Source organism: Trachemys scripta, chromosome 9, assembly GCF_013100865.1.
Source record: "Trachemys scripta elegans isolate TJP31775 chromosome 9, CAS_Tse_1.0, whole genome shotgun sequence".
In the NCBI taxonomy this organism is placed as follows: Eukaryota; Metazoa; Chordata; order Testudines; family Emydidae; genus Trachemys; species Trachemys scripta.
In genome coordinates, this window is record NC_048306.1 from 88,172,193 (window position 1) to 88,200,009 (window position 27,817).

The window sequence follows — 27,817 nt, forward strand, 5'->3', positions numbered from 1 at the left end:
AAGTTGAAACAATCCATTTTTGCATAATATACCTTTTGTGTTTCAGATTATTTTTTGTAATAGAGTACGTAAATGGAGGTGATTTAATGTTTCATATGCAGCGGCAGAGGAAACTGCCTGAGGAGCACGCCAGGTATGTTTACTTTGAGAGAATATTGTTCACACGAAATCTGCGTTTCTGACATGATGCAGCAGTGCAAAGTTTATGTTGACACTGGCCTCCCAACTCTTGCATTCCCCACATGGAAAAGAGTTGAGATGGAAATATTTGGGTCAAGAAATTCTCCTTTTTCTGTGAGATGAGTTCCTATAATGTAGCTATTTAATTTTTAGTGCTGCAAGCTACAGATACCTTTTTTAATTCAGAATAAAGACAGTAATATTAACCAGAAGTACTTAGTCCTGTTCACACTAGAATCACCCAGAAGTGATTCTGTAATTTAAAATTTTAGAGAATAGAATTGGAGAAATGTAGTGCTGGAAAGGACCTTGAGAGGTCATCTAGTCCAGTCCCCTATGCTGAGGCAGGACCCAGTAAACCTAGACCACACCTGTTTGTCCGGCCTGTTCTTAAAAACTTCCAAAGATGGGGATTTCACAACCTCCCTTTGAAGCCTATTCCAGTGCTTAACTAATTTTAAAATTACATAGTTTTTCCTAATATCTAACCTCAATCTCCCTTGCTGCAGTTAATCTTTCAGTTACTACTTGTCCTACCTTCAGTGGACACTGAGAACAGTCAATCACCGTCATGTTTGTAACAGTCTTCAAATATGTTAAGAGCTATCATCAGCTCCCCCCTTGCATTTCTTTTCTCAAAATTAAACATACCCATTTTTTAACTTCTCCTCTTACATCAGATTTGTCTTAACCTTATTGGTTTTTTCGCTCTGCTCTGGGCTTTCTCCAGTTTGTCCACATCACTCCTAAAGTGTGATGCCCAGAATTGGACACAGTAGTGCAGGTAAGACCTCATCAGTGCCAAGTAGAGCGTGACAACTACTTTGTGTCTTAAACCCCCTGAATATTAGCCTTTTCTGCAACTGCATCACGTTGACGACTCTCATTCAGTTTGTGATGCACTGTGATTCTCGGAGATCCTTTTCACATTACTACCACCTAGCCAGTTATTCCCCATTTTGTAGTTGTGCATTTGATTTTTTTTTTTTTTTTTTCCCCCCCTTCCTATGTGAAGTACCTTGCACTTGTCTTTTATTGAATTTCATCTTATTTATTTCAGATCAATTCTCTAATTTGTCAAGGTCACTTTGAATTCTAATCCTGTCCTCCAAAGTGCTAGCAACTCCTCCCAGCTTCATATAATCTTCAAATTTTGTGTGTACTCTCCACCTATTATCCAAGTCACTAATGAAAATATTGAATAGTACCAGACACAGAACTGACCCCAGTGGGATCACACTTGATACACCCTCCCAGTTTAAGTGTTACATATAGATTGTATATTGATAAGATAAATTTGTTCCCACAAAGGTAGGGGTGTGTGTGTGTGTGTGTGTATATGTATAAATCTTCCCAACTTCCATCTCTGCAAACTACTTCTATGATCTGAGGATTCAACAGAGTTCTTTCTATTTGTGTCATCACTACTAAGAAAATTCTTCAGCCCCAATTTACATCTGTGCCGCTTCAGTGGGGTTACAGGTGTGATTGAGGTCCAACTTTGTCACTGCAGCATGAACTTGGTTAACAATTCTGATATGCAAAAGGAATAGAATCCAATTTGCTCTTAGCCCTGCAGAGCCAATACATCTATCAGCAATGAATGTATTTTTGCATTTATAAGCAGCGATGACTGAATAAACAGTATTGGTTTTCAGAGTAGAATTACCCTAAGGACACTTCATTGCTGCACTATTTATTATGCTGTAGTTGTAAATCTATTTTGCAAAACTACGGGACCTTGTGTCATCAATGTGTCTTACTTCATTCTAGGTTTTATTCTGCAGAAATCAGTCTAGCATTGAACTATCTTCATGAGCGAGGGATAATCTACAGAGACTTGAAACTGGACAATGTGTTGTTGGATTCTGAGGGGCACATTAAACTCACAGACTATGGCATGTGCAAGGTGAGTGAGAATTCTTTCCAAACAGATAAAATGTGAAACTTCCTTCTTGGGTATCTTGTAACTTATGGTAGCTTATTAAATGACTAAGTCTGTAATCAACTTGTATACACCTCATGTGGAAACAGAAGGCTTTATCCCATCTGCAACTAGAAGGAAGAACAAGAAATGCTGAACTACTCAGATGTGTAAAAACACACCTCCTGCCTTCTGGTTCTACAACCCATTGTATATTAGGATCTAAAGCTTATCACAGAATGTAGCAGGATAAAATAACAAACTGAAAATGGAAAAACATAAAATGAGGGAATTACCCCAACCCTCTGCCCATGAATGTTTCAGCCTTCTGTTATTTTAAACAGATGAACCCTAATACATGAATTCAGTGTACATGTAGATGGGAGTAACAGCTTCCTGTGTCTCTTGGCCAGGAGATGTGTCCACTCAGTCTTCTGAGAATGGGAAAGAAGTCCAGTTCTTTAAAGGGCCTTGGCTGCCTCTCCCATATCCCAGCATGCCTCAGCCCAAACAGAAGGGACAGCCTTTTGATATCTGTCTTGGAGGCAGGTTAGGAGCAAGGCCCTTTCTAAAATGATCATCACTAGGCTGCTGGTCATTGCTTCCGCACCACAAGAGAGCTAACTGCCTTGCGTAGTTTTTCCCCACATTTTCCAGAGGAGTTAAATATTCAGACCAGACTGAAGATAATTCCAGGAAAAAAATTAAGGCACTACTTTGCTTGCAGGCAAAGCAGACAGATAAGTATGCTTGGGCTACAGAATGAGGATAACAATTCTTTCAGACACTGGAGGGGAGAGAGGTCTCACCCTAAAAATAACCGGAAAATAGGTCATGTAAGGAATATCAGCATGTTTCTTAAAGACTGCTTTGCTTTCCCCTTTCCAAAATAGCATTGTCCACTTTCATGCTGTGGATGTAATACTGAAACATGAACTTGTCTTTCCCATGTTGTGCACTTTTCAGTTGTAAGCTGATTGTTAGGCATTGGAGGAAAAATAAGTTGCATAGCAGGTGCTTGGCAGGGAAATACAATCACAACTTACTACAAGTGTGGAATTCAGCTTTCAAAATGGTCTAGTTTACTTCTGATTTTAAATGATGTTCTTATACCATGTTTAGGATCGAAAGCCTGTGTCAGCTTGCATGAATTTGTTCATTCAATTAAAATGACTGGCAATTAGAATTTCCTCATTGACCACCATAATGGGTCAATTCCCCTAAACTGGATCCTCATCTCAGAAAGTTTTACTTGTGCTTTTTAGGTGCTTCAGTTTTACAGGGTAGAGCATTCAAGTTTCAGACTATCGTATTAAAGGCCACGAGTGGAGTTCTGCATATGTGCCACTTAAACTGGGCTCTGTGTGTGTGTTTTCAGGGAGGAGTAAAAACTACATTGTCTTAAAAAATAGTATTAAAAGCTTTTAAGATTGGCGTTTGTCTTCCAAATCCATGGCAGTTTATAAAAGTGTTTTTTGCTGCCAAGTCATTGTTTATGGGGAATGTCTCTTATTGTGGTGGGTCAATTGAATGTATATAGAATCTTCCGCCAAATCTAGATATACGCAAGACAAGCTTTCCTAAAAGAGTCATGAGAGCCTTTCCTTCATCTTTTTGACAATTGAAGCTGCTTAATTTTTTTCATTAAGCTTTTGTTTCAGTGGTATGAAAGGTAACTGCTTCCAACAAATGATTGAAATTTGACTAGCACTGCTACTCAGCTGTTCGCTCTTCAGAATCACCATCTATTGGGCATTAAATGCCTGGCTGAAATGTTTCACTCCCTTACACTAAAATCCTCCTCCTGTTTAAGAACTGTAGTTGTGAATTCCTGTTACAGTGCTGTTTCTTGTTCCTGTCTTGTTTAGGCTTTTAGTGTTCCTTAGGTTGCTTTTTAAGGTCTGTTAGAAATTCGCCAGAGTTTATCACAAATATACCTGTTCTCACTATATTCAAACTTATTAATGTGTGTATTTCAGAGAGCATCCCTATAGATCATTAAATTTAGTAACCTCAAGAGAGTAAAGGACCACTACTTGAGTTTTTGTGAAATCTTAACCTGATTAATAACTTGAAATAAAAAGAGCAGCTTATGTGTGGGTTGCAGGCACTCAGGTGAATCTTTGTTTAAATCCAGACATTCGTTCCTGAACTGTGGTGAGTTTTCAGGAAGCCTAATGGATTACAATGCAGTATTATATAACACTTGGACAACTATGAAGACTAACTTGATTTTCAGCACCTGTAGAAAAATGAGCCAACTCAACACTTTATCTTGTTTACATAGTAAAAGTGTGGAGAATTGTCAGCCATTTGTAAAGAACAACATACGATGGGGCAGATTGTAAAGGGGCAAATGGCTTACACAAAGTAAAGAAGCTCACTCTGTGGGACCTATTTAAAATATCACATCACTATTACCTTAATAGTGATATGCAATTTATTTATTTCAATGGTAAATCTTGCATAATATACATCTCAAAACAAAGCCACAACAGAGCAAAGTAAGCATGAAAAGCAGCTTCATTTAAAAGGGTTTTTTATTTCTGTGCCTGATTGTCACAGAGCAAGTGCACCCTGTATCCTCTTGGGGCAGGGTGAGGGTAATTACTTCCCCACAGCCACATCTTTACAACCACTCCTTGTCTTGGGGTAGCGTGGCCTAGTGGTAAGTCAATATAGCCGCTCTCTCTCAAGGTTGTGTGGACTGATGGCTGGAGTCAATCTAACTGCCCACTTCAGTAGGGCTGTATAGGCTAGCGGTCAGAGTCAGTATGGACTCCTGGTTCAGGAGGGCTGTGTGGCCTAGTGGTCGGTCAGGAAAGTAGACCACCACTCCGGGATGAGTGGCAGCCAGGTAGGGGGACCCGGGCCATCTCCCACTCCACTGGCTTGTAGCTCAATGCCCTATTAGTGGCAAGTATGTCTGCCACTGAATCAGTGGGGAATCCACCAGAAACACACTGATCCCACTCGGCACAATAACTAGTCCCCCCTGAGCTACTTCCTACCCTGTCCCTGGTGCAGCAGTCCCGAGGACTCTGGGCTCCTCAGTCTGTGTGGCTCCCAGCAGCTCTGTCATTCCTTGGGCATCCTGAGTCTGTGTCTCTGGCTTCCGCTGTCTGGGGCTTCTACAGTTCTCGAGCTGGAGCTCACAGTGTGCATCCTCCCTCTTTGGCGGTCAGCCCAGAATGAGCCGAGTTGCTCCCTTTTATACCTAATCTCCAGATGGAGCATGCCCAGCAGGGCCGAGGGGGCGTGGTCTCCTCAGCCCAAAGAGTAGCGTTACCCTCGCAGTACCAGTGCGGGGCAAGTGCGCCCCATCACACTGGTCCTCAACCTCAGCTACAATTTCAAGTTTAAACTTAGTTTTGAAAAATATCAAGTGTTTGGCCCACATAATGTAGTTCAGAAAGTGAATGTTTATAATATGGAGAAAATAGTGTCTGAAACTGGAAGTGAATTTCCATTAAAACTGTTTAAAGGATTAATTTTTATGTCTGAGATTTCTGTGGACTATTAAGTGTTAGGCCTCTTGGAAATATCAGAGATTTAGCATATGTCCAGTTGCTTACTGTACCCCATATTTGGAGTGATCTTTTAAAAGTTACTTAGCGTTGGTGTACTTTTCTAGAAATAGGGATAATGCTTGACTGCTTCTCAGGAGTTTTGTGAGGATTTGACCTGCAAGGCTCAAAGTGCAAAGATGTATTAAGTAAGTTATTGAACCAACTCTAATTGCAGCAAAGGTGTAAATGACTGACATTTAAGGCTTTAATTCCACTATTGTTAGCATAGGATTGCCCCACCCTCACTGCAGGTGGAGCACATTGAAATTTTTAGGAATGCAAATGATAAAATATTCAACTTGCTTAGATTTTTGGTCCTTTGGAGAAGTTATTGGTGGTGACAAACAGCTGTGCAGAGCTGCCTTCCCTCTCCTTGCCTTCTCTAGAGCATAGTCCAGTGAGCGTATTTGCCTTCAGATTAAGCAAGTTTCAGCCTTTCAGGGTCTCTCCTTAAGGCTATTGGATGCCCAAATAGCCATGGCAGCAAAAAATACCCTGTCCATATATGACTGACCTGAGGATTGTGCTCCAGTCAATTGGACGGAAATCTGGACATGGCAATCAGGGCTGTTGCCTTCAAAATCCTGAAAAAACGCTACTTTTTTCCTTTGTGTTTTTTCCTCAGTTGGGAAAATAAAAGGCTTTATGAAGTGAAACACAACACATACTATGACTTAACGCCATACATTTATTTATTCATCAAAGATAAAAATGCACGCACTTTCTAAAACAAAAGATAATTCCCAGTCTACTAATTAGTTAAATCTGCCACTCTTTTGTATCAGTTCTTGCATACCAGTACTTTTCTATTTACTTGTTCAAGCAGTAGGCTGTTAATTTCACCCAAATCAATACAAGTGTGCTAAAAGCACACTCTGATGCTGAACTGGCTGGAGAACAGTGCAGGTCTTTTTTTTAAAATCCTCAAAATTCTGAATTCAGTGGTAGCCTGGTCAGGAATGTCACTTCTAGAATTTCCCACCATTTTGATTCAACCAATTGTGATATACCACTTCTGCAAACAAAGGTTTGGGATAGGAATCTGGAGTCTGTTTTAAATGCTAGAAGGAAAAAACAAACTCATTACTTTCCCTCAGCTGTACTTCAACATCTTCTGCCTGTCCTGGGTTTAACTTCTGACCTTCATTGTTTGGATCAGTCATGCTGACTAGTAATAGGAACAGAAGCTTCTCTGAATTGTGTTTTGACTATCATTTTGTGGTTTTTAGCTTTTTAGATTAGATGAAGCCAGATTTTCACTGACACTGCAATTGCTTTAAATTGTTTTAGATCGATGTTGTGCCTTGCATGCCATGGGAAAGCATTGCAATCCATTATACCTAAACACAGATTTCTGATTGGTAATTAAGGTATTGTTGCCTAAAATATGATTTGTTTTTTTAATGAACATGCATTTAACATAGTGTTTTTTTGTAACTTAAACATCTAGTGTGCTATAAAGGGAATATACAATTTCATTCTTTGACCATTATTAGAAAACCGTGAATGTCGACAGGTGCAATGAAGACACTCTGCATACAGATCTATTTTTGTAGAAGTAATATAGTGCTTTGCATGCAGATTACATGCATAAATCTAGTAATTTATTTTGGTATGGGTCACTTCACAAAGTATAGTTTTATAATGTGACAGCAAGTAGAAGGCATTTTTAGCAAATGATGTAAAACTTTTCCCCTCTGTTTCCTTTTTCAGGAAGGATTAAGGCCTGGAGACACAACCAGTACTTTCTGTGGAACTCCCAACTATATTGCTCCTGAGATTTTGCGAGGAGAAGATTATGGTAATTTAATCATAAAATACTTGAGCTGTAATGCATTTCTGTTAACTTCCTTGTAAAATGATTTGTGGACGAAAACAAGAATCACCATACTAGATCAGACCCATGGTCCAGCTAGTCCAGTATTCTGTCTCCAGCAGTGGTCGGCACTAGATGTTTCACAGGATGGGGCAAGATACCTCATTTTACGCAAATATGGGATAGTCCGTTCCCCCTGTTAGGTAGTGGTTTTAATATTTTCCACAGTTTATTAACATTAGCTATTGTAACTCTGGATTGTTATCCATATAAATGTCCAGTCAGTCCCTTTTCAATCTTGTTAACTTCTTGGCCTCAATGATGTTTTGTGACAGAGTTCCATAGTTTAGTTATGCATTTTGTGGGGGGAAGGGGAGAATTCAGTTTTGAATTTGCCACCCTTTAATTTCATAGAATATTCTCTTGTTGTGTCATGAGACAAGGAACAGAAACTCCTAATCTACCTTTTCTATACTATTCATTATGTATTTTCATCTTATTCATCTTTCTTCTAAAGTAAAGAATCGTTCTTTTCTGGTCCGAGATAAATTTGCTTCTCTCCTATCTCTGTGGTAAAGCATCTGTTAGCTTAGGACTTGATCATTTGTTCCCTTTTTCACTGTAACTTGCTATCTTATAAATCTAAGTATTGGGTCTCAGATACTAAAGCATTTTAAAATGCTTTATCCATATAAACATAACGAAAATATATCTAGTGACCTGTAATAGCTATTAAAATTTATACAAACACAGTATGTAGAAGTTCTGTTGTAGGTGTAACACTTTTTTTCAGTATTAACTTGGCCACTTTTAGTTATACAAATGCAAAAGGGTATTTTGCTAGTTGCAGACAGTTCTGGAACATTGCATTACTTGGGTCTTATATTTCTGGCAAAAGCCTGAGGCTCACCCTGTGACCTATCACAGTCGCCTTCCTTCCAGAGCAGGGAGATGGCTTAGTATTGTCTTCAGAACTAATTAGGTGTGCTTAATTTTCTGTGACACAAGGCCCTTCCTCTTTGCTTAGCCTGGGGAGAATCTGGCAGAAGACTATCTTTATAGCAGTCCCAGCCTTGAGGAGAATCAAGATACTAGAACTGTTAATTGATACCTGTCTTCAGCAGTGAACAATAGAACATGTGATGTCACCTGCATAAATAACTATTTTTATTTATTGCAGGGTTTGACACTAATAACTATGTAGCCTTCCACCAAAAAATGCTGTCCATACACAGCTGAGATTGAGTGTCTTTGTTTATTCCCCCTTAAATACTAAAATTACTATTTAAACTTGAGAACCTAATCTTTAAGGTTTCAGCACCAACCTTTTAAGTCTGCTCCTTCTCCTTTCTGAGTACTACCTTCCATCCTGCACATAATGAACAAGAGGACTCCTGTTGCCATTGTCACACCCACCTTAAATGTACAGTAGTCTTTAGGTCATAACTTGACTATTGCATGCCTTTCTGACAGTCAAGATGTCTGATTATTCATTAGTAAAATATACCTTGTTCTTCATATAGTTAGCACTGATACTTATTTTAATAAGTCCTCCCTATAAAATAGTTTATATTCTGATTTTTATTTTTTATTTTTTTTTAAATTCTAGGCTTCAGTGTTGACTGGTGGGCATTAGGTGTACTTATGTTTGAAATGATGGCTGGCAGATCCCCATTTGATATTGTTGGAAGCTCCGATAACCCCGATCAAAACACAGAAGATTATCTCTTTCAAGGTGAGGAGTGGTGAAGTTTTAACGTACAATAGATTCTGCTTATTGGCAATCCTTTGGCTGACAGCAGAAAGTTACCATTATCTGACAGTTGCCAAAAAGAAGTTAGGTTTGCAGGGCTGCAGCTGGAAGCACTGGAACATGCCTTCCCTGGCTGCAGCCCTGCAAATCTATCTGTGGGGAGGATGGGTGCAGCTCAGATGCTAGGGCTTTCCCCAGGGAGGGAAGGCTGTGGCTAGGGCAGCAGTGGTGGTACTAGAGGGCCACTGTTCTGCACAGTACCCATCTCTACTGCTGTCCTGCCCACAGCTGCCTCTCCCAGTCCGCAGCACTGGGTCTCTAGCAGGGTTGTGGATGCGGGCGTCTCTGCCCCTTATCTCCTGTGCAATCCCTGGGCACAGGCAGGTTTTCAGGACTGCAGCCAGGAAAGGAAGCACTGGTACATGGCAGCACCAGCTGCAGGCAGATTTTTTGGGATTGCTGCCAGGAAAGGCACCTTCCAGTGCTTCCTTCCTGGCTGCAGCCCCACAAACCTGCCTGTGGCTATGGCCTTTCTCTCTCTTTCTCCCCTTCTCCCCCCCCCCCCCCCCCCCCCCCCCAAAAAAAAAAAAGTTCAGTATGTGGCATGCCATTGCCAGTATGAAATCCCATTAACATTAGTTAATGGGATGGGATTGGTTCCTGGCAAAATGTTGCTGTTAACAGAAAGTTGTTTATATTAGGGTTGCTATTAAGCGGCATCCACTTTATTTAGTGTTTTGTTTTCTCTACAAAATGTTTTACAAACAGAAGAAACTTTAACCATACAACGTGCTGATGTCTTAAATTCTCTATTCTTCTAGTCATTTTGGAAAAACAAATCCGTATTCCACGATCTCTTTCTGTTAAAGCAGCAAGTGTTCTAAAAAGTTTTCTTAACAAGGTAAGAGCTAAAGCCCTATATTTGGACTGAGGTTTTTCAAGAGCTCTGATTGTCAACTTACACTTACGAGGGTGTAACTGAAATTAAAATTGCCCCTAAGCTGAAGCTCAGCAGACAAGGTCTGAGCCTGGGAAGGGCTTTTCTAAAACAGAATTCTTAATAGATGGAACTGACACATGTTTGGCTTTTTTTACTGTTTAACTGTTTTTAAATCCTGAAACTTTGCAGATATTCAGACCTAATGGGTAAGCTACAAAATAAAAAGCCTAGAATGCACAGAATGGCCATATTGACCAGGCATTGGGGAAACAGATTTTTACCATAATTTTTGAAACATCACTTCTGAAATTCTCTGGTACTGTATGGTCTGCTAGATCATAATTATTCTGAATAGTTGGAAATAGGTGGACTTGATGTGTGTTTCCATGCAAAATTCCACAGAATTGCCAGAATATTTCAGAAGGGAACTTCTGAGAGATCACTTAAGACTTATTTCAGAACAAAATGCCTCATCCCATGTTAGTGAAGGACTTGAATGCATGTTTCTGGGCTTGACAAACTTCACTTTCAAATGTGACCATAAAGTCTATCTCATTTAGTGTCTTTGGTATTTAGAAATAAATTGCTTGAAAAAATGACAGGAACTGGGTAGATGCTATAGCAGCGGTCACCAACTGGTCGATCCTAGAGGATCTCCCAGTCGATCGCGATCTCTGGTGGTGCAGTGTGCCTGCCGCTAGAGCAGACTCCCTGCCTACCCCGGCCCCATGCAGCTCCCGGAAGCAGCCAGCGCAGCCCCATTGTCCCGGGGGCAGAGGTCTCCCTCTGCACGCTGCTCCTGCCTGCAAGCACTGCCCCCACAGCTCCCATTGGCTAGGAGAGCTGCAGGGGCGGTGCTTGCAGAGAGGGGCAGCATGCGGAGCCACAGGGGCGCATTGGCCCCTTCCGAGAGCGGCATGGCCGGGGTAGGTAGGGAGCCTACCTTAGCCTTGCTGCACCCGCCACTGACCGGGACCCACTGGAGGTAAGTGCTGCCCGGCGGGAGGCCACACCCAAACCTCCATCCCTGAGCTCCCTCTCAGAGCCAGCACCCCAAGCCCACCCCCTGCACCCCAACACTCTGCCCCAGCCCGGAGCTCTCTCCTGCACCCCAACCACCTGCCTGAGGCTCAGCCCAGAGCCCCCTCCCACACTGCGAACCCCTCAGCCAGAGTGCCCTCCCAAACCCCTGCCCCAACCTGGTGAAAGTGAGTGAGGGTAGGGAGAGCGAGTGGCAGAGAGGGTAGATGGAGTGAGTGGGGCGGGGTTTGGGGAAGGGGCGGGGTAGATCCTAGGTTGCCCTTAGATTCAAAAAGTGATCTTGGGCGTAAAAAGGTTGGAGACCACTGTGCTATAGCATTGCTGCAGCTCATCTACAACTAACCCACAGATTTGTTCACAAACTAGGCTTGTTAGGATTGCTTCATTTAAATTTGGAGTATTACCAACTCATCTGAGCTATGGAGGTTTTTGTTAAACCAAAAATAGCTGTGGAAACCTAGAAGAAAAACACACCTTGATGCTGACTTTTGGACTTTTTATTTTTTTAAATCTTTTTGTTTAAATGATTAAAATTTCAGTGGTATTACATTGGAGGTAGCCATCCTTAACAGTACCCAACTAAGCACTACTTGGCTTAAGTAATGAAGCATTTTTCAGGGGATGCTATTATCCTTTGAAGTTCCATTGTTCATCTCTTTCCCTCCTCCTGTCCTATTACACTTGCTGGAGCATGGTTGTCTCTGAGCCGAGGAAGTCTATAGGAGACTCCCAGTGAAACCAGCAATATAATCTTCCATCAGTTAACTTTATCTGTAACCTGGGGTCTTCTAATGGGATTGTTAGACATTCTCCACCTATGAAAATTCCCAAATTAAACCCAGTTGTGACCTGGGTCCCAAGCATGCAATATATTTTGATGTTTGCACATCTTAACTAAAAAAAAAAGGGGGGGGGCAGTGCAGGGGAGACGGCATATAACCAAATACAGAAGGTTGTAACTGAATTACAGCGTATATTAGGCAATTTTTCTTATTTCTGAAGGCAGAGTAAAACACTTGCAATTTAAATTTGAGACTAGAGCTACTTTGGCCAGTGCATTAGCCTAATACACCTTACAGCTTTGACATTCGTGTGTCTTATGACATCTATAATGAGTAACTTTATCATTGTGTGCTAGAGATCATACATTCTCCAAATGATTTTTCACTTTGAAACATTTTTGTTCTTCCATAGGATCCAAAGGAACGTTTAGGCTGCCATCCTCAAACAGGATTTGCAGATATTCAGGGACATCCATTCTTCCGCAATGTTGATTGGGATCTGGTATGTAAACACTGCTGGGTTTTTTCTGTTATATGCAGTATAACCCTGATAGCTTGTCTTAACGGAAAATTAAAAGGGATGCCAAATTGATAACTTCATAATTTTTGTAACTGTTTTTAAACTATACTGTGAAGAGAGGATGTAGATTCCATTAACCCTTTTACACACAGTAACCATAGAAATTTAATTTGCTGGAATATTTGCAAGATACAAACAAGAAATTTAAGTAATCGTTTCAGAACTCCATTCTTTTTTAAAACCTAAATATAATCTCTGATAGGCTGTTACTCATACTTACTTTAATTTATTTCTAGATGGAACAAAAACAGGTGGTTCCTCCATTTAAACCAAATATATCAGGTGAATTTGGTCTGGATAACTTTGATTCCCAGTTCACTAATGAACCTGTCCAGCTCACTCCAGATGATGAGTAAGTAACTCAAACTTAAGAAAACCTTTCTTTAAAAAGTTAGTAAATTATAAAGGTGCAAGATCAGTTTGATTGGCTTCATAAAAGATGTACCTACAGGGTTTTTATTGCAGTCTGCTGCTGGGGTGTGGGAACTACCATTCACTGTGGTTCTCTCTAGAGTTGGAAAAAGTGAACCAAATTTTACACCAAGGCATCATTACAAAAACTTTGGGAGTGGAAAAGATGCTCTCAAAGTGTTTAAAATGTTTATGGAGACAGTCAATGAGTGCTCTTTTGGAGGTGGAGTCTTGAGGGTATCCTCTTCAAAGAGCCATTTTGCTAACACAAGCACAGGCGCTGACTTTCCAGTGTGCTGGGGTGTGCTCGACCTCTGACTGCCCCAGACCCCACCCCCATTCCACCCCTTCCTCCAAGGCACTGCCCCTCCCCCTCGCTCCTTCCCCTCCCTCCCAAAACCTCCTTCATGCCATGAAACAGCTGATCATGGTGGGGGGGGGAGGTACTGATCAGCAGGGCCTGCTGGTGGGCAGCAAACACTGAGGGGGGCAGGGAGGGAGCTGATAGGGGGACTGCCAGCGGGAGCTCAGCACCCACTGAGTTGGTGCTTATGAACACAAGCCATATTTTTGCAGTCTGGTCCATCTTTAAAACCAAGATTTTTGGGGTTGTTTTAATTTCATCATTTGATTTCTTGGGACACTACAGTCTAAGAATTTCTCTCTCAAACACTCTTGGTATTTGACAGGAAAAAAGGGTGGGTTTTGGGTGTTTTTATGTCCGTCTCTCTCACCACCCCCCGCACCCCCCCACACACACACCCTCCAGTCATCTTAGATGTAGTTACCTTAACAGGATTGAAAAGTCCCATTCAGATGCTGGTTAACTCAGATAAAGCTGACAGTGTAGCTTAGACTTCCCTGCTGTCCCAGTAGGGCCTGAGGGAGAAAATTCAGTCACAAGTAAGATTTGCCTTTCCTGCCTCCCTTAGTAATTAGCCTAAAACAGACTGCTCTCTTTATTTTAGGAGCTTGAGGGCTTTCTATAGTATTTAATGAAATAACTTTGGAACATTATACATGAGTAACTTGTAAGCACTATCAGCGGATACAAATGTTCCATAATGATTATTGTTCAAATATTGAGGATATCTTAGACTAACAGCCTGACTCTCCCCTCACGCTTATTGTAAATAAGTATCTTGCTTGAGATAGTTAAGTGACGATACACTGATGAGAGGAGTAGTAACTAATTTCTTAATTTTTTTTTAAGACCCCATCCATTCTAGAAGGGTTTAACCTAGCAGACCTAGGTAGAGAGCTCTGTGCCAGAAGGACCTAAGGGCAGGAGAAGCCAAGTCAGCTCTCCTAAATGGAGCCAACCTCATACCATTTTTCCTTCAAGTTTGGAACACCACCTCTGTATGCAGTGTCCAGCCCGCACCTCTCTTTGATAAAGAGCAGGGACAGCAGCAGCCACTGGGAGGGCAGAACATGGTTTGAAGCCAGAAGTAACTTTGTGTTTAGAGGCTGGCAAAGAAATAAGTTAGTGTGAAACCGTTTGCTGCACTAAGATTGACTGGCTGGGCTACTTTGGTACCTGGATGAAGTCCAGAACAGGGCTGTTGCCTGTTCTCTTATGCATTTGTTTGTTGCTTGCTTCCCTGCAACTTCTTGACTCCAGTTCCTCAGAGGACTATGAAAGAATGTCCTCCTTAGGGTTCTAAAGTTTAAGACCAATTCTTTATGCTTTAGTTTCCTAATCCTTTTTATACCAACTTTGATACTCTTAGTCTAGTAATATTGCAAGTAGCAATTTTGTGTTAACTCAAGATACTAACTAGTTTTTATTTTAACAGTGATATTGTGAAGAAGATTGACCAATCTGAATTTGAAGGCTTTGAATATATTAATCCTCTTTTGATGTCAGCTGAGGAATGTGTCTGATTTTTTCGTTTCTGGACTGTGCCATATATTGCATCTATCACTTGTTTTCTGCATGGATAAACAACTTGCCATTTGGTTGCACTTGTATCAAATGAAAAACATTTTATCCTTGCCACCAGCTGTGGAGTCAGATTTTTAATCTTGGTTGTTACAACTTGCTATCATGCCGAACTTTTTGTGTTAGGTTGCAAAAAAAAAATTTGGAAATGTTAATCTACCAGCAATCTTGCCAAAGTCTAATTTTAATATAGAAGCAGCCATTGTTGCTAACTCTTAGCTAGTGGATTTTTCTGTTTAAACTGCTGTAAGTAATGTAGTTGTCTGCTTAAAGAAAAATGTTCTTACTGCTTTAAGAGCATGTGTTGCATTAGGGCACATAATGAAACAGCATTAAAAGCCATTAATACTTGCATTTTAACAGCAAGACTGACAAGACTTCAGTTCTGGTAATTTCTAAAGCCTCTCTCCTCCAACTTTGCTATGTACACTGATCTTTCCACGTTTACAGTTGAACCTGTAGTGTTCCCCCATACACTCAAAGGACAGTAGGACAGCAGTTCTTTAAAATGGGTAGAGCGAAGGAGAGTGGCTGCTTTCTTGGACTATGGAACATTGATTCTGTTCCAAGAGAAGATAATGCTCATGTAATTGAATGAATAGATTCCACTCCTGAGCTACTTCTGATTGATAACCGGAGGTAACGCACACACTTTGGCATGTGAAAAGTGAGTGCCTTTCCAAGCCTGTCCCTTTCAGCAAGGGCTGTAAGTGATGTAAAGTATCAGTTTAAATGAGTGGAACTCACTTCATACTTTTTTTTTTTTTAAAGGAAAAAATCTGCATAGAGAATTCTTTTTAGCAGAAATGGGCAGCTAATATTCAAGAATGTAGGACCTCATGCTATTTATTCCTTAAGTTTTGGTAGATCTGAAATGGTTATCTTACAGCTACAGCCTAGCTAAGGAGAAGACAGTAAAATTAATAGAATCTTATTGCCATGCTGTTGGAAAAGCGTTCCATCTTCCCAGTGGAAAAAAGAGTGCACGTTTTTATTCATGTAACCCAGTATCTGAAAAGTGGAAGGACTAGCCACAGTGACTCCTGAACTTTTTTTTGGTGTTTTTCAATTTATGAATAATCTCTTCCAAATCTTAGGTGTCCACAATGGACTCGAGCTAACTGGCAGGAAAAATTAGAATAAATGAAAGTAATTTAAACAAGAAGTGACTTGATTGGAAGTGACATTCTTATAAATGTCCATATGGATAGCTAAATATTCAAATTCTTTTTTTGAATCTGAGGGATATACTGGCTGAAGAGATGCCAAATGTATTTTATGCTTGGTTTTAAAACATTTGTAAGGAAAAGGGATGTTAAGAGACATTGAGTCAAATCTATATAAATGGCTAAAGCTAAACTGCTAAGTATTAGTAAAAGCAGACTTAATAGAACACTGTTCTGAAAACGCAACATACCTTAGGGCTTGTCTACACTGTGCTGGCAAAGCACGTTAGGGGGTGTGATTTGTAGAGTGCACTAATATTCTGCACTGTGTACACCTTGCTGGCCTGCTCTAAAAGGTACCTAGTTTGCATTGATGTCATTGCAAGAACCATGTAAACAAGCCTTTAGCAAGAGTTACCTAAGGTTAATGAGCCTCCCCTCTGCTGCTGTTTTTTCCCTTGAACGCTATAGTGCATTGACACTATAATTTCAGTTTTGGTGGTGTGAATTATCTTCATTTGTATACTTTTTTGGACACTGACTTAGTAGCTTTAATAAGAGATTGACACTACTTGGTACGTGCCCATAGTACAGTACCTAGGCCACTTTTGTTTACAAGATACATTGTAGGACTAATATTTGAAAAAATATATTAGGCTACATTTTCAAAACTGACAAGCTGTTTTGGGTGCCTCAACTTTTGGGAAATACTGAGTTTGCGCCGCCCACCCCTCTCATGAAAATAATGCTCTTGTAAGATGTCTCAAGTTGGGCCCTTAAAATCAGAGGCTGCTTTTTAGGCTTTAATCTATTTAAATCTTAAAGGTTGTTTTTCACTACACAAGTTAAATTTGGGATAATCTTGAAGTATTTAGCCTTTGACTTGTAAAGCCGTCATCTGTATAGAAGTCTGGAATTTGTTGGTATTAAACTCAAAGGCTGCTATCAATGAGGAATGAACTGGGCTCTGTACAGTGACTTAAATTCATAGGATATTCAGTGAAAAACGGTTTTATATAGGGAAGTGTATTTTCAGATTTTCATCATATACATAAAGATGAATGGAATTCTCACTTTGAAGTTTTTGTGCTTGATGCAAAAACATTTTTTATAGATAATGTTACAGAAGATACACATCTTTTTATTTATGTATTTTAACCTTAAGATCTGCCTTCTGTTTTAGTATCAACTTAGTTAACAAAAAAAGTGATTGATATATATTTTAAACAATTGTCACTGCAAGTCTATTTTTTACTTTCTCTTCTAAACTCTAAGTGCCATGACATTAACTGTTAATTTTTTTTAAGTTGTTAAATGTGTAGAGGCTGTCTTAGCATATTTAGCAGGGAAATCGGGCATGGACAGTCAAGTACAGTAGGTTGTATCTTGTAAAGATAAACTGTCTACATCAGAATCATGATGTGTTTATGTGGAGTAACCTCATTTTTGTATACAAATTGGACTCTGGGTGCTCTTCTAGTTGAATACTGTTGCTACTGTATTTTTCTTTACCTAGAACGCTATTTTGAACATTATACTGTGTAATCATTTCCTGTATTTGTGCACACATTTTTTTACTTGTCTTTTTAAATAAAAAATTTATATTAGACCATATCAATATTGTATTAACACTAGTATAACTCAAGGGATGATGGATATTTTCATGTAACTGGATTGTATGCTGTAGTTGGAACCTCTCTATAGTTTTATCCAAGTCTCTTCTGCAAGCAGTCCCACAGCACACTGACTTGCATTTCAGAATTATATAGCCATAAACCTTCACCCAGGGCAGTCCTAAAATAGCGATCCGACAAAAGAGTCAAGTTTGTGTGCAAGAGGAAGGAGCAAGGCTTAGGAGTACTTAGTGATGCTAGCCAGTCAATGAACTGCTGGCATATATGACAGGTTTGGGGATAAAATTTTGACAGTTTACAGTGCTATTTCAAATCCGAAAGAATGGGATAATTTTGTAGCTCTCATATGGAGATCATGTTGCAACTGTAACCAAACAATTGATTAGTGCTGTTTACAAAAATATTACATTAAGAGGATAGGGCAAGGATAGTGTGGTGTGTGGTTTTTTTAATTCAGTTCAGCCCAGCCCAATTGTGTGCTTGGGTACATCCAAGGCCCCCAGCAAACAGGTTCCATTCTGCTACAAGGAAAACATCTTTTTCTGGTTTCTATGTGGACTATGTTGCACTAAGGCCCTTGGAAGATTGTACTTCTCCCTAGGTGAGTGCTGCAGCCACCTCCTACACCACCTAACTGCCTCCACTAAACACCATAAAAGCAAAAAGTGTTCTTTCTCACCAGGAAAGCATCTCATTCTCAAGATAAGTCTGACCAGCTTCTCCTAACCTGTGAGGCCAAAACATAGGCTTAGACTATGTCCCCCCTGCCCTCAGAACCTGTCACTTTCCAATATTTGAAGTTGAACTTTGATGCTAGAGCATTCCCCTGGAGTTTTAATGAAGGGCTCAAAAGACACTTGCTCTCCTTGTGTGATCCTATGGTTGATTTCTCTAGAGCAGGGGTCTCAAACCTGCAGCCCGCGGGGTTCTTTCATGCGGCCTGCCAAGCTCCCCCCGCCCGTGCGCTCCCCTGCCCCTCTGCCTACCCTGTGGCGCCGCAAGCCCCACCCCGCTCCCTGAAGCAGCTGGAACTATGTCCCTGCAGCCTGGAGGGGGGGGGGGGGGAGTAGAGGGCTCTGTGCTCTCGCTTCCAGGCACTGCCCCCCACAGCTCCCATTGGCTGGGAACGGGGAACTGTGGCCAATGGGAGCGCTTTGGGGGAGGTACCTGGAGGACCAAGAGCAGCATATGGAGCTGTCCGTGTGTCTCCCCGCCCCCGGACTCCGGCCGCTTCCTGGAGCGCAGCAGGGGCCAGGGCAGGCAGGCAGGAAGCCTGTCCTGGCCATGGTGCGTGGTGCTGCCATCCCGGAGCCACTCTAGGTAAGCGGCACCAGGCTGGAGCCTACATCCTCCCGCACCCCAACTCCCTGCCCTGAGCCCCCTGCCACACCCTGCACCCCAATCCCCTGCTGCACCCCTCAACCCTCCTGAGCCCTACTGCACCCCCTGGGGGCAGGGAGGGGGCAGAGTTGGGGTGAGGACTTTGGGGAATGGGTTGGAATGGGGGCAGGGAAGGGGCCTCATGGAAGGGGTGGAGTGGGGGCAGGGCTGGGGGCAGCAAGGGGTGGGTGTCAGTGATGCAGCCCTCGGGCCAATGCACTAGTCCTCATGCGGCCCTTGTGGTCGTTTGAGTTTGAGACCCCTGCTCTAGAACGTGAGGTTGTCAACCTGGGTCTTATGACCACCACGCCCTTCCCACATTGTTAAATGGAAGAGGGGTTCTGCAGGGGTCCTATTGTGGAAAAAGTTGAGAACCATTGCTCTTGAATTTCTTTCTAGGTGTGATTTTGAGTTGCAATGACATCAGCTTTAAGGATAGGTGAAACCACAGATTTGCTTGCAAAATTCTATTAATTATATTTTGCTGTGACACATACTGGTGCTGAGAACTGATGCAAGTACCAAAAAACCCCTCCATGTTTCTCATTGATCAATTTCTCCTGTCCTTGTGTCCCATCATGAAATGAGATTAAAGGATATACATAGGTATCTAAACTCAGGCTTCAGTCATTTTGCTAAAAATAACTTATTGTATATGATTCACATTGATACAACCTGACATTTTCTCCTTCACAGGTTTTTTTTAAACAGTCTCTTTTTAGGTTGTCAAGTGGCTGACACGATTTTATATGTACATTGTAACATTCTAGTTACTTACTATAATTTAACAAATATTTAAATTGTCTGAGATTACATTGCCTTCTGAGGGGTGGCTTGCGAAGAATATCAGGTTGTACGTTGGAAATACGCACAACAGAAAACAAATAATGCAACTGTTCCAGATTCTATTCTAGATGGAGTTGTGAAGATTTGAGAATATTCTGAGGACAAATATGCAATCTTCTGCATAGAAATATTGGCTGTGCTGTCATTTTGCCACAGATGAGGAAATTGATCTAAATGACTTGTAAAGGAAAAATTGGCTTCTGCTTGTTTTTGCCGTGTCTAGAGAGAAAATTCACCTTCAAGTTTTGTTTACTTTAGAAATTCACATGGCTGAATACTCTTATGGCTGATCTAGTAAGCACTACTAATTAAAACACATGGAATAATTAATAAGTTCTCTGAGCTCAACACCCGTTCTTCAATTCAGGGCTGCACATTCCTGCACACATTTGAGATATCCAAGAGCCCTCCACCAAGACAGACAAGTCTTCCTCGTATTTCAAAGAGGAAGAAAGACATGTAGAACAATTTTTGGGGGGACACTAACAAAATGAAAATGCATATTTTTGTCCTTTGCCTCTGTTCAATTACATTTTATTTTTTGGCAATTTCAGAGACTATCAGGAAACATTAGCAAATGCTAAATTTCTCTGTAGAAAACTCCCTTTGTTCACACATGTGCCACTTGAATGAAATCTGATTCAGAAAACAGTGTGACAAGATTTTTTTACACATTTAGCAGTTTGACAAACAGTTTTAGTATGTGTGTTAACCAGCTCACCTGAAAGATTCTTTTATTTTAAGTCTTAGTACAACATTAATTGACACGTCACTTTGCAGGCAGTAATTTGGAATGAAATTTTTCACTTACGCATTAGAAATGCAGATCAGTTGTCTCACTCTCTCCCCTGCTTAGGGCGTGGGTGAGAGGTATCGCCCACCAGAGCCTACATTAAAGAATATTAAAGGTGACCTGTAATGGATTTTTAAAAAATCTTTTTTTTTTTAACTTTATTACATTGAAGGCCTAAATTTTTGTGGGTGTGCTCTGCTTATTTTTATTTTAGAAATACAGTAGCAGGAATGTCATCTCTTGTCTTCATGGCTTTTGTAGGACCTGTTGGATATCTTAGATATGGATCCGTTGTCCCACTTCAACTGAAAAATAAACACCCCTTTCAGGCTATATCGATACATCATAAAATACAGAAAAAATCCCCCTTACGTATTGCCTTTAAAGGTCTCACATTAAAAACCAAAAAATCAGTTGAGGCTGTCTTAGACTTAAACATCAGTATGTTGAATACCTGAGCGTATCCAGTTTTGCATTGCACTGTAAGACTGCCTTAAATATGAGTTTCCTTAGCATCCTAAGAACTTGATTAATTTTAGTTTGCATACAAAGAGGCTAGTAGTAAAAAAACAAAATTCTCCGTTTTTTTTAACGCAACTCATGAACAAGAACTGTAGGCTAATGTCTTAGCTATGTAGCACCATTTGTGCCAAAACACTTTACAAGCTTTTATATGTACAGGAATTAATTTACAGATAAAATGTGATGGCTAGGCATCCAAGTGAACTGTACAATAGGACAGAAGGCTAGAAAAGTTTTGGACAAGGACAGCACGTGCTAACTCTCTCAAATTCATGCAAACTAATGTCCAGGTAGGACAGTTCCCATACTCCGTATCCTTCAGGCTCAGCCCCAAAGGCAGGTAGATCCAAAATATTTCTAGTTGCTATAATCCATTGCTATGGCCCTGAATCCCTACATGTTACATGAGCACACGGTACTAGTACTCTTTCAAAGTTCCCTCCATAGAACTAATTAGTGTCCTAGCCATAAGAATTTACCTAATGAAGAGAAAAAGAAAAAATCTAAATAGGGATGATCTCTATCTTTTAAAAATGCTTTGAGATCATTGGATGCTTTATAAGTGAAAGGTGGTAGAAGTAGTAGTATTTCAGTATTTTTCTTTCTCTGCCACTTTTTCTGAATTCTGTTTCACTCTCCTTTTTCTTTTGTCAGCTCACATTCACTTCACTTAGGAAGGAAGAATCATGCACACAATTACAAGATGGGGAATAAGTGGCTAGGTGATAATACTGGGATCTGGGGCTTATAGTGGATCACAAATTGAATGAGAGTCAACAATGTAATACAGTTGTGGAAAAGATTAATATTGTGGGGTATATTAACAGCTATATGTAAGGCATGGGAGATAATTGTTCTCTTCTAGTCTGCACGGGTGAGGCCTCAGCTAGAGTATTTTGTCCAATTCTGGGCACCACACTTTAGGTACGTCCCTCAGCCCATGCTGCTTCCAGCAGCTCCCATTGGCCTGGAGCAGCGAACCGTGGCCAGTGAGAGCCGCAATCAGCTGGACCCACGGACGTGGCAGGTAAACAAACTGTCCAGGCCCACCAGGGGCTTTCCCTACACAAGCGGCCTACCACTTTGGGAAACACTGCTGTACTGTATTTGCTTTTTTTGGGTCTCTGCTGTTACCTAACTGCACATTTCTAGTTCCAAATAAGGTGTGTAATTGACCGGTCACCTTGTAACTCTGGTGTTCCTAACTCTGAGGTTCTAGTGTACTAATTAACTGAACTGCAGCATAGAAATGTGGGAAGACAGACAACTAAATAATAGAGGTTGCCTTCAGCTTGAACTGTCAAACTGGAGAGAGGCAATCCTCTGTAGGGAGAGTAGCTTGGGCCCATTGCCCTGCACCTTGAGTAGTCATTTATACCAGTGCAAAGTTGATTGCCCACTGGCTGTACAACATTATTTTACTTTTCTGATTTGGTAGGGTTTACCAAATTATTACACAAGATAAATTAGGCCCTGCCTCAAACTGCATAGAAGACCTGCTTTTTATAAAGAACAAGGCTATCCTTTAAGCAGATACTTCAAGCTCACCTCATTCTGTGGAAACTTGTAAGTATTATTATCCCATTTTACGGAGGAGGAAGGTGAGGTAGAAAAGTCAATGTCTGGTTTTCAGAGGTGGATCTTCAAAAGGGAGTTGTGGATCTGCGGAAGCTTCTAGGCAGATGCTGTACAGTGAGGTAGAGAGACAATAGATTTAGGGTGCTACTGTTTTTCCTTATTCTAACAAAGTTCCTTGTTCAGTGTTAGAAGAAAATGACTCTTGAATCTTTACTTTGTCATGTGACAGACCCCAAAGCCTGTATCTGCCTCTCCAGCAACTTGTGTGCTGACAAGTTATTAAACTGGTGGAAGAAAGGGAAGTTCCTCTTTATAGGAGAAAGCTTTCAGGTCAACGCTGAAAAGAGGGTGGTGTATGTATTTGGGACAGAGCGTGCCTGTAGGCCTCTCAGTGGAAGGGGAGATGTTCTGGTGGGATAGAGGGCTTGGGTTGCTGGATCAGAGAAATCATAGGACTGGAAGGGACTTTGAGAGGTCTATAGTCCAGTCCCCTCCATTCAAGGCAGGACTAAGTATTATCTAGACCCTAACGGGATTATCTAACCTGCTCTTAAAAATTTCCAATGAGGGAGATTCCACAACCTCCCTAGGTAATTTTTTCAGTGCTTAACCACCCTGACAGGAAGTTTTTCTAAATGTCCAACCTAAAGCTCCCTTGCTGCAATTTCAGCCTATTGCTTCTTGTCTTATCCTCGGAGACTAAAGAGAACAATTTTTCTCCCTCCTCCTTCTAACAACCTTTTATGTACTTGAAAACTGCCCTTCCAGCTTGATTGTGAACCACTGATAACTACTCTCTGGGAATGGTTTTCCAACCAGTTATGCACCCACCTTATAGTCGCTCCATCAAGGTTGTATTTCCCTGGTTTGTTTATGAGGTCATGCAAGATAATATCAAAAGCATTACTACAGTCAAGATATACTACATCTACCACTTCCCCCCATCCACAAGGCTTGTTACCCTGTCAAAGAAAGCTATTAGGGTCATTTGGACACTATTTGTTTTTGACAAATCCATGCTGACTGTTACTTATCACCTTATTATCTCCAAGATGTCTGCAAATTGATTTGTTAATTATTTGCTCCATTATCTTTCCAGGTACTGAAGTTAAGACAACTGGTCTGTAATTCCCTGGGTTGTCCTTAGTCCCCTTTTCATAGATTGGCACTATATTTGCCCTTTCCCAGTCCTCTGGAATCTCACCCACCTTCCATGACTTTTTGAAAATAATTGCTAATGGCTCAGATATCTCCTCAGTCAGCTCCTTGAGTATTCTAAGATGTATTTCATCAGCCCCTGGTGACTTGAAAACATCTAACTTTGTTTAATGGCAGGTCTACACTACTGCTTATGTTGATATAAGTTATGTCATTCAGAGGTGTGAAAAAGCCATTCCCCCTGAGCAACACAAGTTACAACAACCTAAGCGCTGTCCATACGAGTGTTATGTCGGCGGGAGATGCTCTCCCGCCAACATAGCTTCCAGCTCTTGCAGAGGTGGAGTAATTATGCCAACAGAAGGGCTCTCTCCTATCAGCATAGAGCATCATCACCAGAAGCACTACAGCCGATGTAGCACTTCTAATGTAGACTATCCCTAAGTAATTTTTAAAGTATGCTTTCCCTATTTCCTGGCATTCATTAAGTTAGATGTCCAATTGCTACTAAAATTTTTGGTGAAAACTGAAACAAAAAGTCATTTGGCATTTCTGCCATTTCCACATTTTCTGGTATTGTTTCCCCGCCTCATTGAGTAACAGACCCACCCTGTCCTTGGTCTTCCTCTTGCTTCTAATGTATTTGTAGAATGTTTTCTTGTTACTCTTTATATCTCTAGGTAGTTTAATTGTGTTTTGTGTGTTGGTCTTTCTAATTTTGTCCCTATGTACTTATTTGTTTATATTCATCCTTTGTAATTTGACCTATTTTCCACTTTTTGTAAGATTCTCTTTTGAGAATCTTACAAGATCTCCTGGTTAAGCCAGGGTGATCTCTTGCCCTACTTCCTATCTTTCCTATAGTTTGCTCTTGTGCCCTTTTCTCTTTGAAAAACTGCCAACTCTCTTGAACTGTTTTTCCCCTTAGACTTGCTTCCCAAGGGATCTTACCTACCAGCTCCCTGAGTTTTCTATTTCTGCCTTCTTGAAATCCATTTTCTTTATTGTGCTGTTTTCCCTCCTACCATTCCTTAGAATAATGAACTCTTTATCATTTCATGATTAATTTACCTAAGCTGCCTTCCACTTTCAAATTCTCCCTTATTTGTTAAAATCAAATCTAGAACAGCTTCTTCCCTAATGGCTTTCTTTACCTTTTGAAATAAAAAATTGTCTCCAATGCATCTTGGTTGGAAAATCTGTGCCCTGTTGTGTTATTTTCCCAACAGATGTCTACATAGTTGGTCCCCTATCACTGCCAAGTCCTGTGCTTTGGATGATTTTGTTAGTCGTTTATAAAAAGCCCCATCCACCTCCTCTTCCTGGGTAGGTGGTCTGTAGTAGACCCCTACCATGACATCGCCCTTGTTTTTTACCTTTTATCCTTACCCAGAGACTTTCAACAAGTGTCTCCTATTTCCATCTCACCCTCAGTCCAAGTGTATACATTTTTTATATATAAGGAAACACCTCCTCTCTTTTTTTTCCCAGTTTGTCCTTCCTGGGCAATCTGTACCCTTCTATACCAATATTCCAGTCATGCATATTATCCCACCAACTCTCTGGGATGCCAACTATGTCATTCATGTTTATCGACTAGTATGTCTAGGTCTTTCTGCTTATGCCCTATACTTCTTGCATTAGCATGCAGACATCTAAGATACTGATTTGATTTCCCCCCATGTTCCTCTTCTCTCCCCCTTATCCCTGCTGTAACGGCCCATGCTCCCCCCAGATTCTGACTCTTCATCCAGGTCTCCATGTTTGTCTCATAATGGAAGGAAAGAGGAGCTGCATTGTATGTGTGGGGGAAGTAAGGAGGGGTCTCTTTGGTGAAGGGGAAGCATCTCTTTGAGGAGGGCCCTGGAAGGGCTTCTGGGTACTTGTTGCCATGGGCAGTGGGGAGGGAGATGGGCTTTGTTTAGGAGTCAGAGGGAAGGTCACTGGGTGGGGAGACTCTCTATGGTGAAGTAGGAATAGGCTCTCTGTGAAACAATGGGGGTCTTTGTGAAGGTGGACTGTCTGGAAGGAAACACCTGGGGGAAGAGCTCCCTGGGGGTGTGGATGAAGCTGTGGCTGAGAAGTGGGAGATGTGTGAGGTGAGTCTCTGGGTGGGGGAGGGTTGAGAGTTTCTCCGTGGGGTGAGGGACCTCTGAGTGAGGATAGGGCTTGCTGTGGGAGAAGGGGGTCTCTGTGGAGGGAGGGGCTCACTGAGCAGTGGGAGGGCTGGGGTCTCTGCGTGAGGTGCTCTGGGAGCGAGGGGGCAGAAGGCCACTCTAGGGGATCAATTCACTGTGTGGCAGGAACCCCTTAGAGACCCGTGAGGCATGAAGAGTCCCTGTGGGATGGGGGTTCCTCATCGTAGGGGGTGGGGCCTCTGGGGGAGCATGGGGCTCTCTCATGGAAGGGGTGGGGGCTCTGCGAAGGAGGGGGAGGGTGCCTGGGGGTCTCGGAAGGGGGTGTGCTCCCTGTGAGGGGCAGGGGGCTCTTTCTGGGAAGGGACGGGGTCACTCAGGGTGGGGTGCGTTGAGGTCACTCACGGAAGGGGGCTGGGTCTCTGAAGGAGGGGGGTAATCTGTGGCCCCTCACGGAAGTGGGGTGGGTCCCTGGAGGAGCGTGGGGTTCTCTCCGGGAAGGGCCCAGGGGTCACGGAAGGGGGCGGGAGGGCCCGCTCGGAGCGTGGGGGTGAGTGTGGGGAAAGCGCTGCGCACTGGGACGGGAGCGCTCCGTGTGGAGACGAGGGAGGAGGGTCTCGCTACCTGACACCAGCTTTTCGCTGTGTGGGGGAGGGGGAGCCGCTCGCAGCCGCCGCGGCGCTACCCCAGACAGTAGGCGGGGCTGGAGGCGGGGGCGCGCGCCCGCCGGGTTGGTGCCCGCGCGCCGCCGTCTCCGCAGTGAGGTCACGGGTGGGCGGTGCGTGCGCGGCTTCTGCTCCACTGTTGGGGTATCGGAGACCCCACGATGCAGGGTGAGCAGCCGGGCGGCGGGGTGAGGGGACCTGCTACCGACGCGGCGGGCAGAGCGCCCCCGGGGGGGCGGGGCTAGGGGGAGTGCGCGCGGCGGAGAGGGGGAGGGGAGGTTATTCGTGAGAGGGGTAGGAGTGTCTGGGGGAAGGGGGCAAATCCAGGGGACTGTGTGGAGAGGAGCTGATTATGCCTGCGGGGGGGGAGTGTCTGGGGGGGAGGGGGGTTTAGTCCATAGGCGTCTGTGGGGGGGGGGGGGGGGGGGGGGGGGGAGGGGTGTTATTTCGTGGTCGGGTGTGCGCTCGGGGGAGGGGGACCCCATCAGGAGGGGGGGTCATAATGTGGGGAGTGGCTGAATGAAGGGAATTATTCCTGGCTGGGAAGGGTGGGTTGTGTGTGTGTCCTGGGGGTGGGGTTGTGAAGAGTTGGGTGGTGGGGTTTGTGTGTGGATGGGGCCGAGGAGAAGTTGTGTGTATGACGTGTGCCGCTGAGAGGTGGGAATCAGCGGGCTACACGAGAATTGTCAGGGGGTTGGAAGAGTCCGTGGTAGGTTTGAATGCGGGATCACTTCAGTATTTGGGATGTCCGTGGAAGGAAGGAGGAAAGGGTAAATCCTGTGTTTGATGGAGTCCAGTCAGAGGAGAGCCTGGGTAATGGTTGAGTGAGTGATGTAGACTGAGGTGGAGGTGAGTCATGGGCGGGAGGGGCAGGCTAGTCTGGGTGGAGTGTGAGAGAGACGGGATGGTGGTGAGTGTTGGGGTTATTCCAGGAAGGGTCAGTGTGTCAGAGGAAAGCATGGGGGAGGGGACGTTAATCTCAGGGAAAATATAGCGCAT

At 42.5% G+C, this 27,817-nt stretch overlaps 2 protein-coding genes across 2 annotated transcripts in view; both read left to right on the forward strand.

Annotated features, from left to right (window-relative positions):
* PRKCI (protein kinase C iota) overlaps nt 1-17,721 on the forward strand; it is a 59,156-nt gene extending 41,435 nt beyond the window's left edge. The window contains exons 11-18 of the mRNA XM_034781514.1: nt 47-133; nt 1,954-2,089; nt 7,387-7,474; nt 9,099-9,224; nt 10,064-10,143; nt 12,418-12,507; nt 12,822-12,937; nt 14,796-17,721. Coding sequence (XP_034637405.1) covers nt 47-133; nt 1,954-2,089; nt 7,387-7,474; nt 9,099-9,224; nt 10,064-10,143; nt 12,418-12,507; nt 12,822-12,937; nt 14,796-14,883 — 811 coding nt within the window. The 3' untranslated portion in view covers nt 14,884-17,721. The remainder of the gene's footprint in view (nt 1-46; nt 134-1,953; nt 2,090-7,386; nt 7,475-9,098; nt 9,225-10,063; nt 10,144-12,417; nt 12,508-12,821; nt 12,938-14,795) is intronic.
* A 9,173-nt stretch (nt 17,722-26,894) lies between these two features.
* Nucleotides 26,895-27,817, forward strand: part of SKIL (SKI like proto-oncogene) — a 41,139-nt gene continuing 40,216 nt past the window's right edge. Inside the window, exon 1 of the mRNA XM_034781207.1 lies at nt 26,895-26,986. The gene's annotated coding sequence lies outside the window, so the exon portion shown is untranslated. The remainder of the gene's footprint in view (nt 26,987-27,817) is intronic.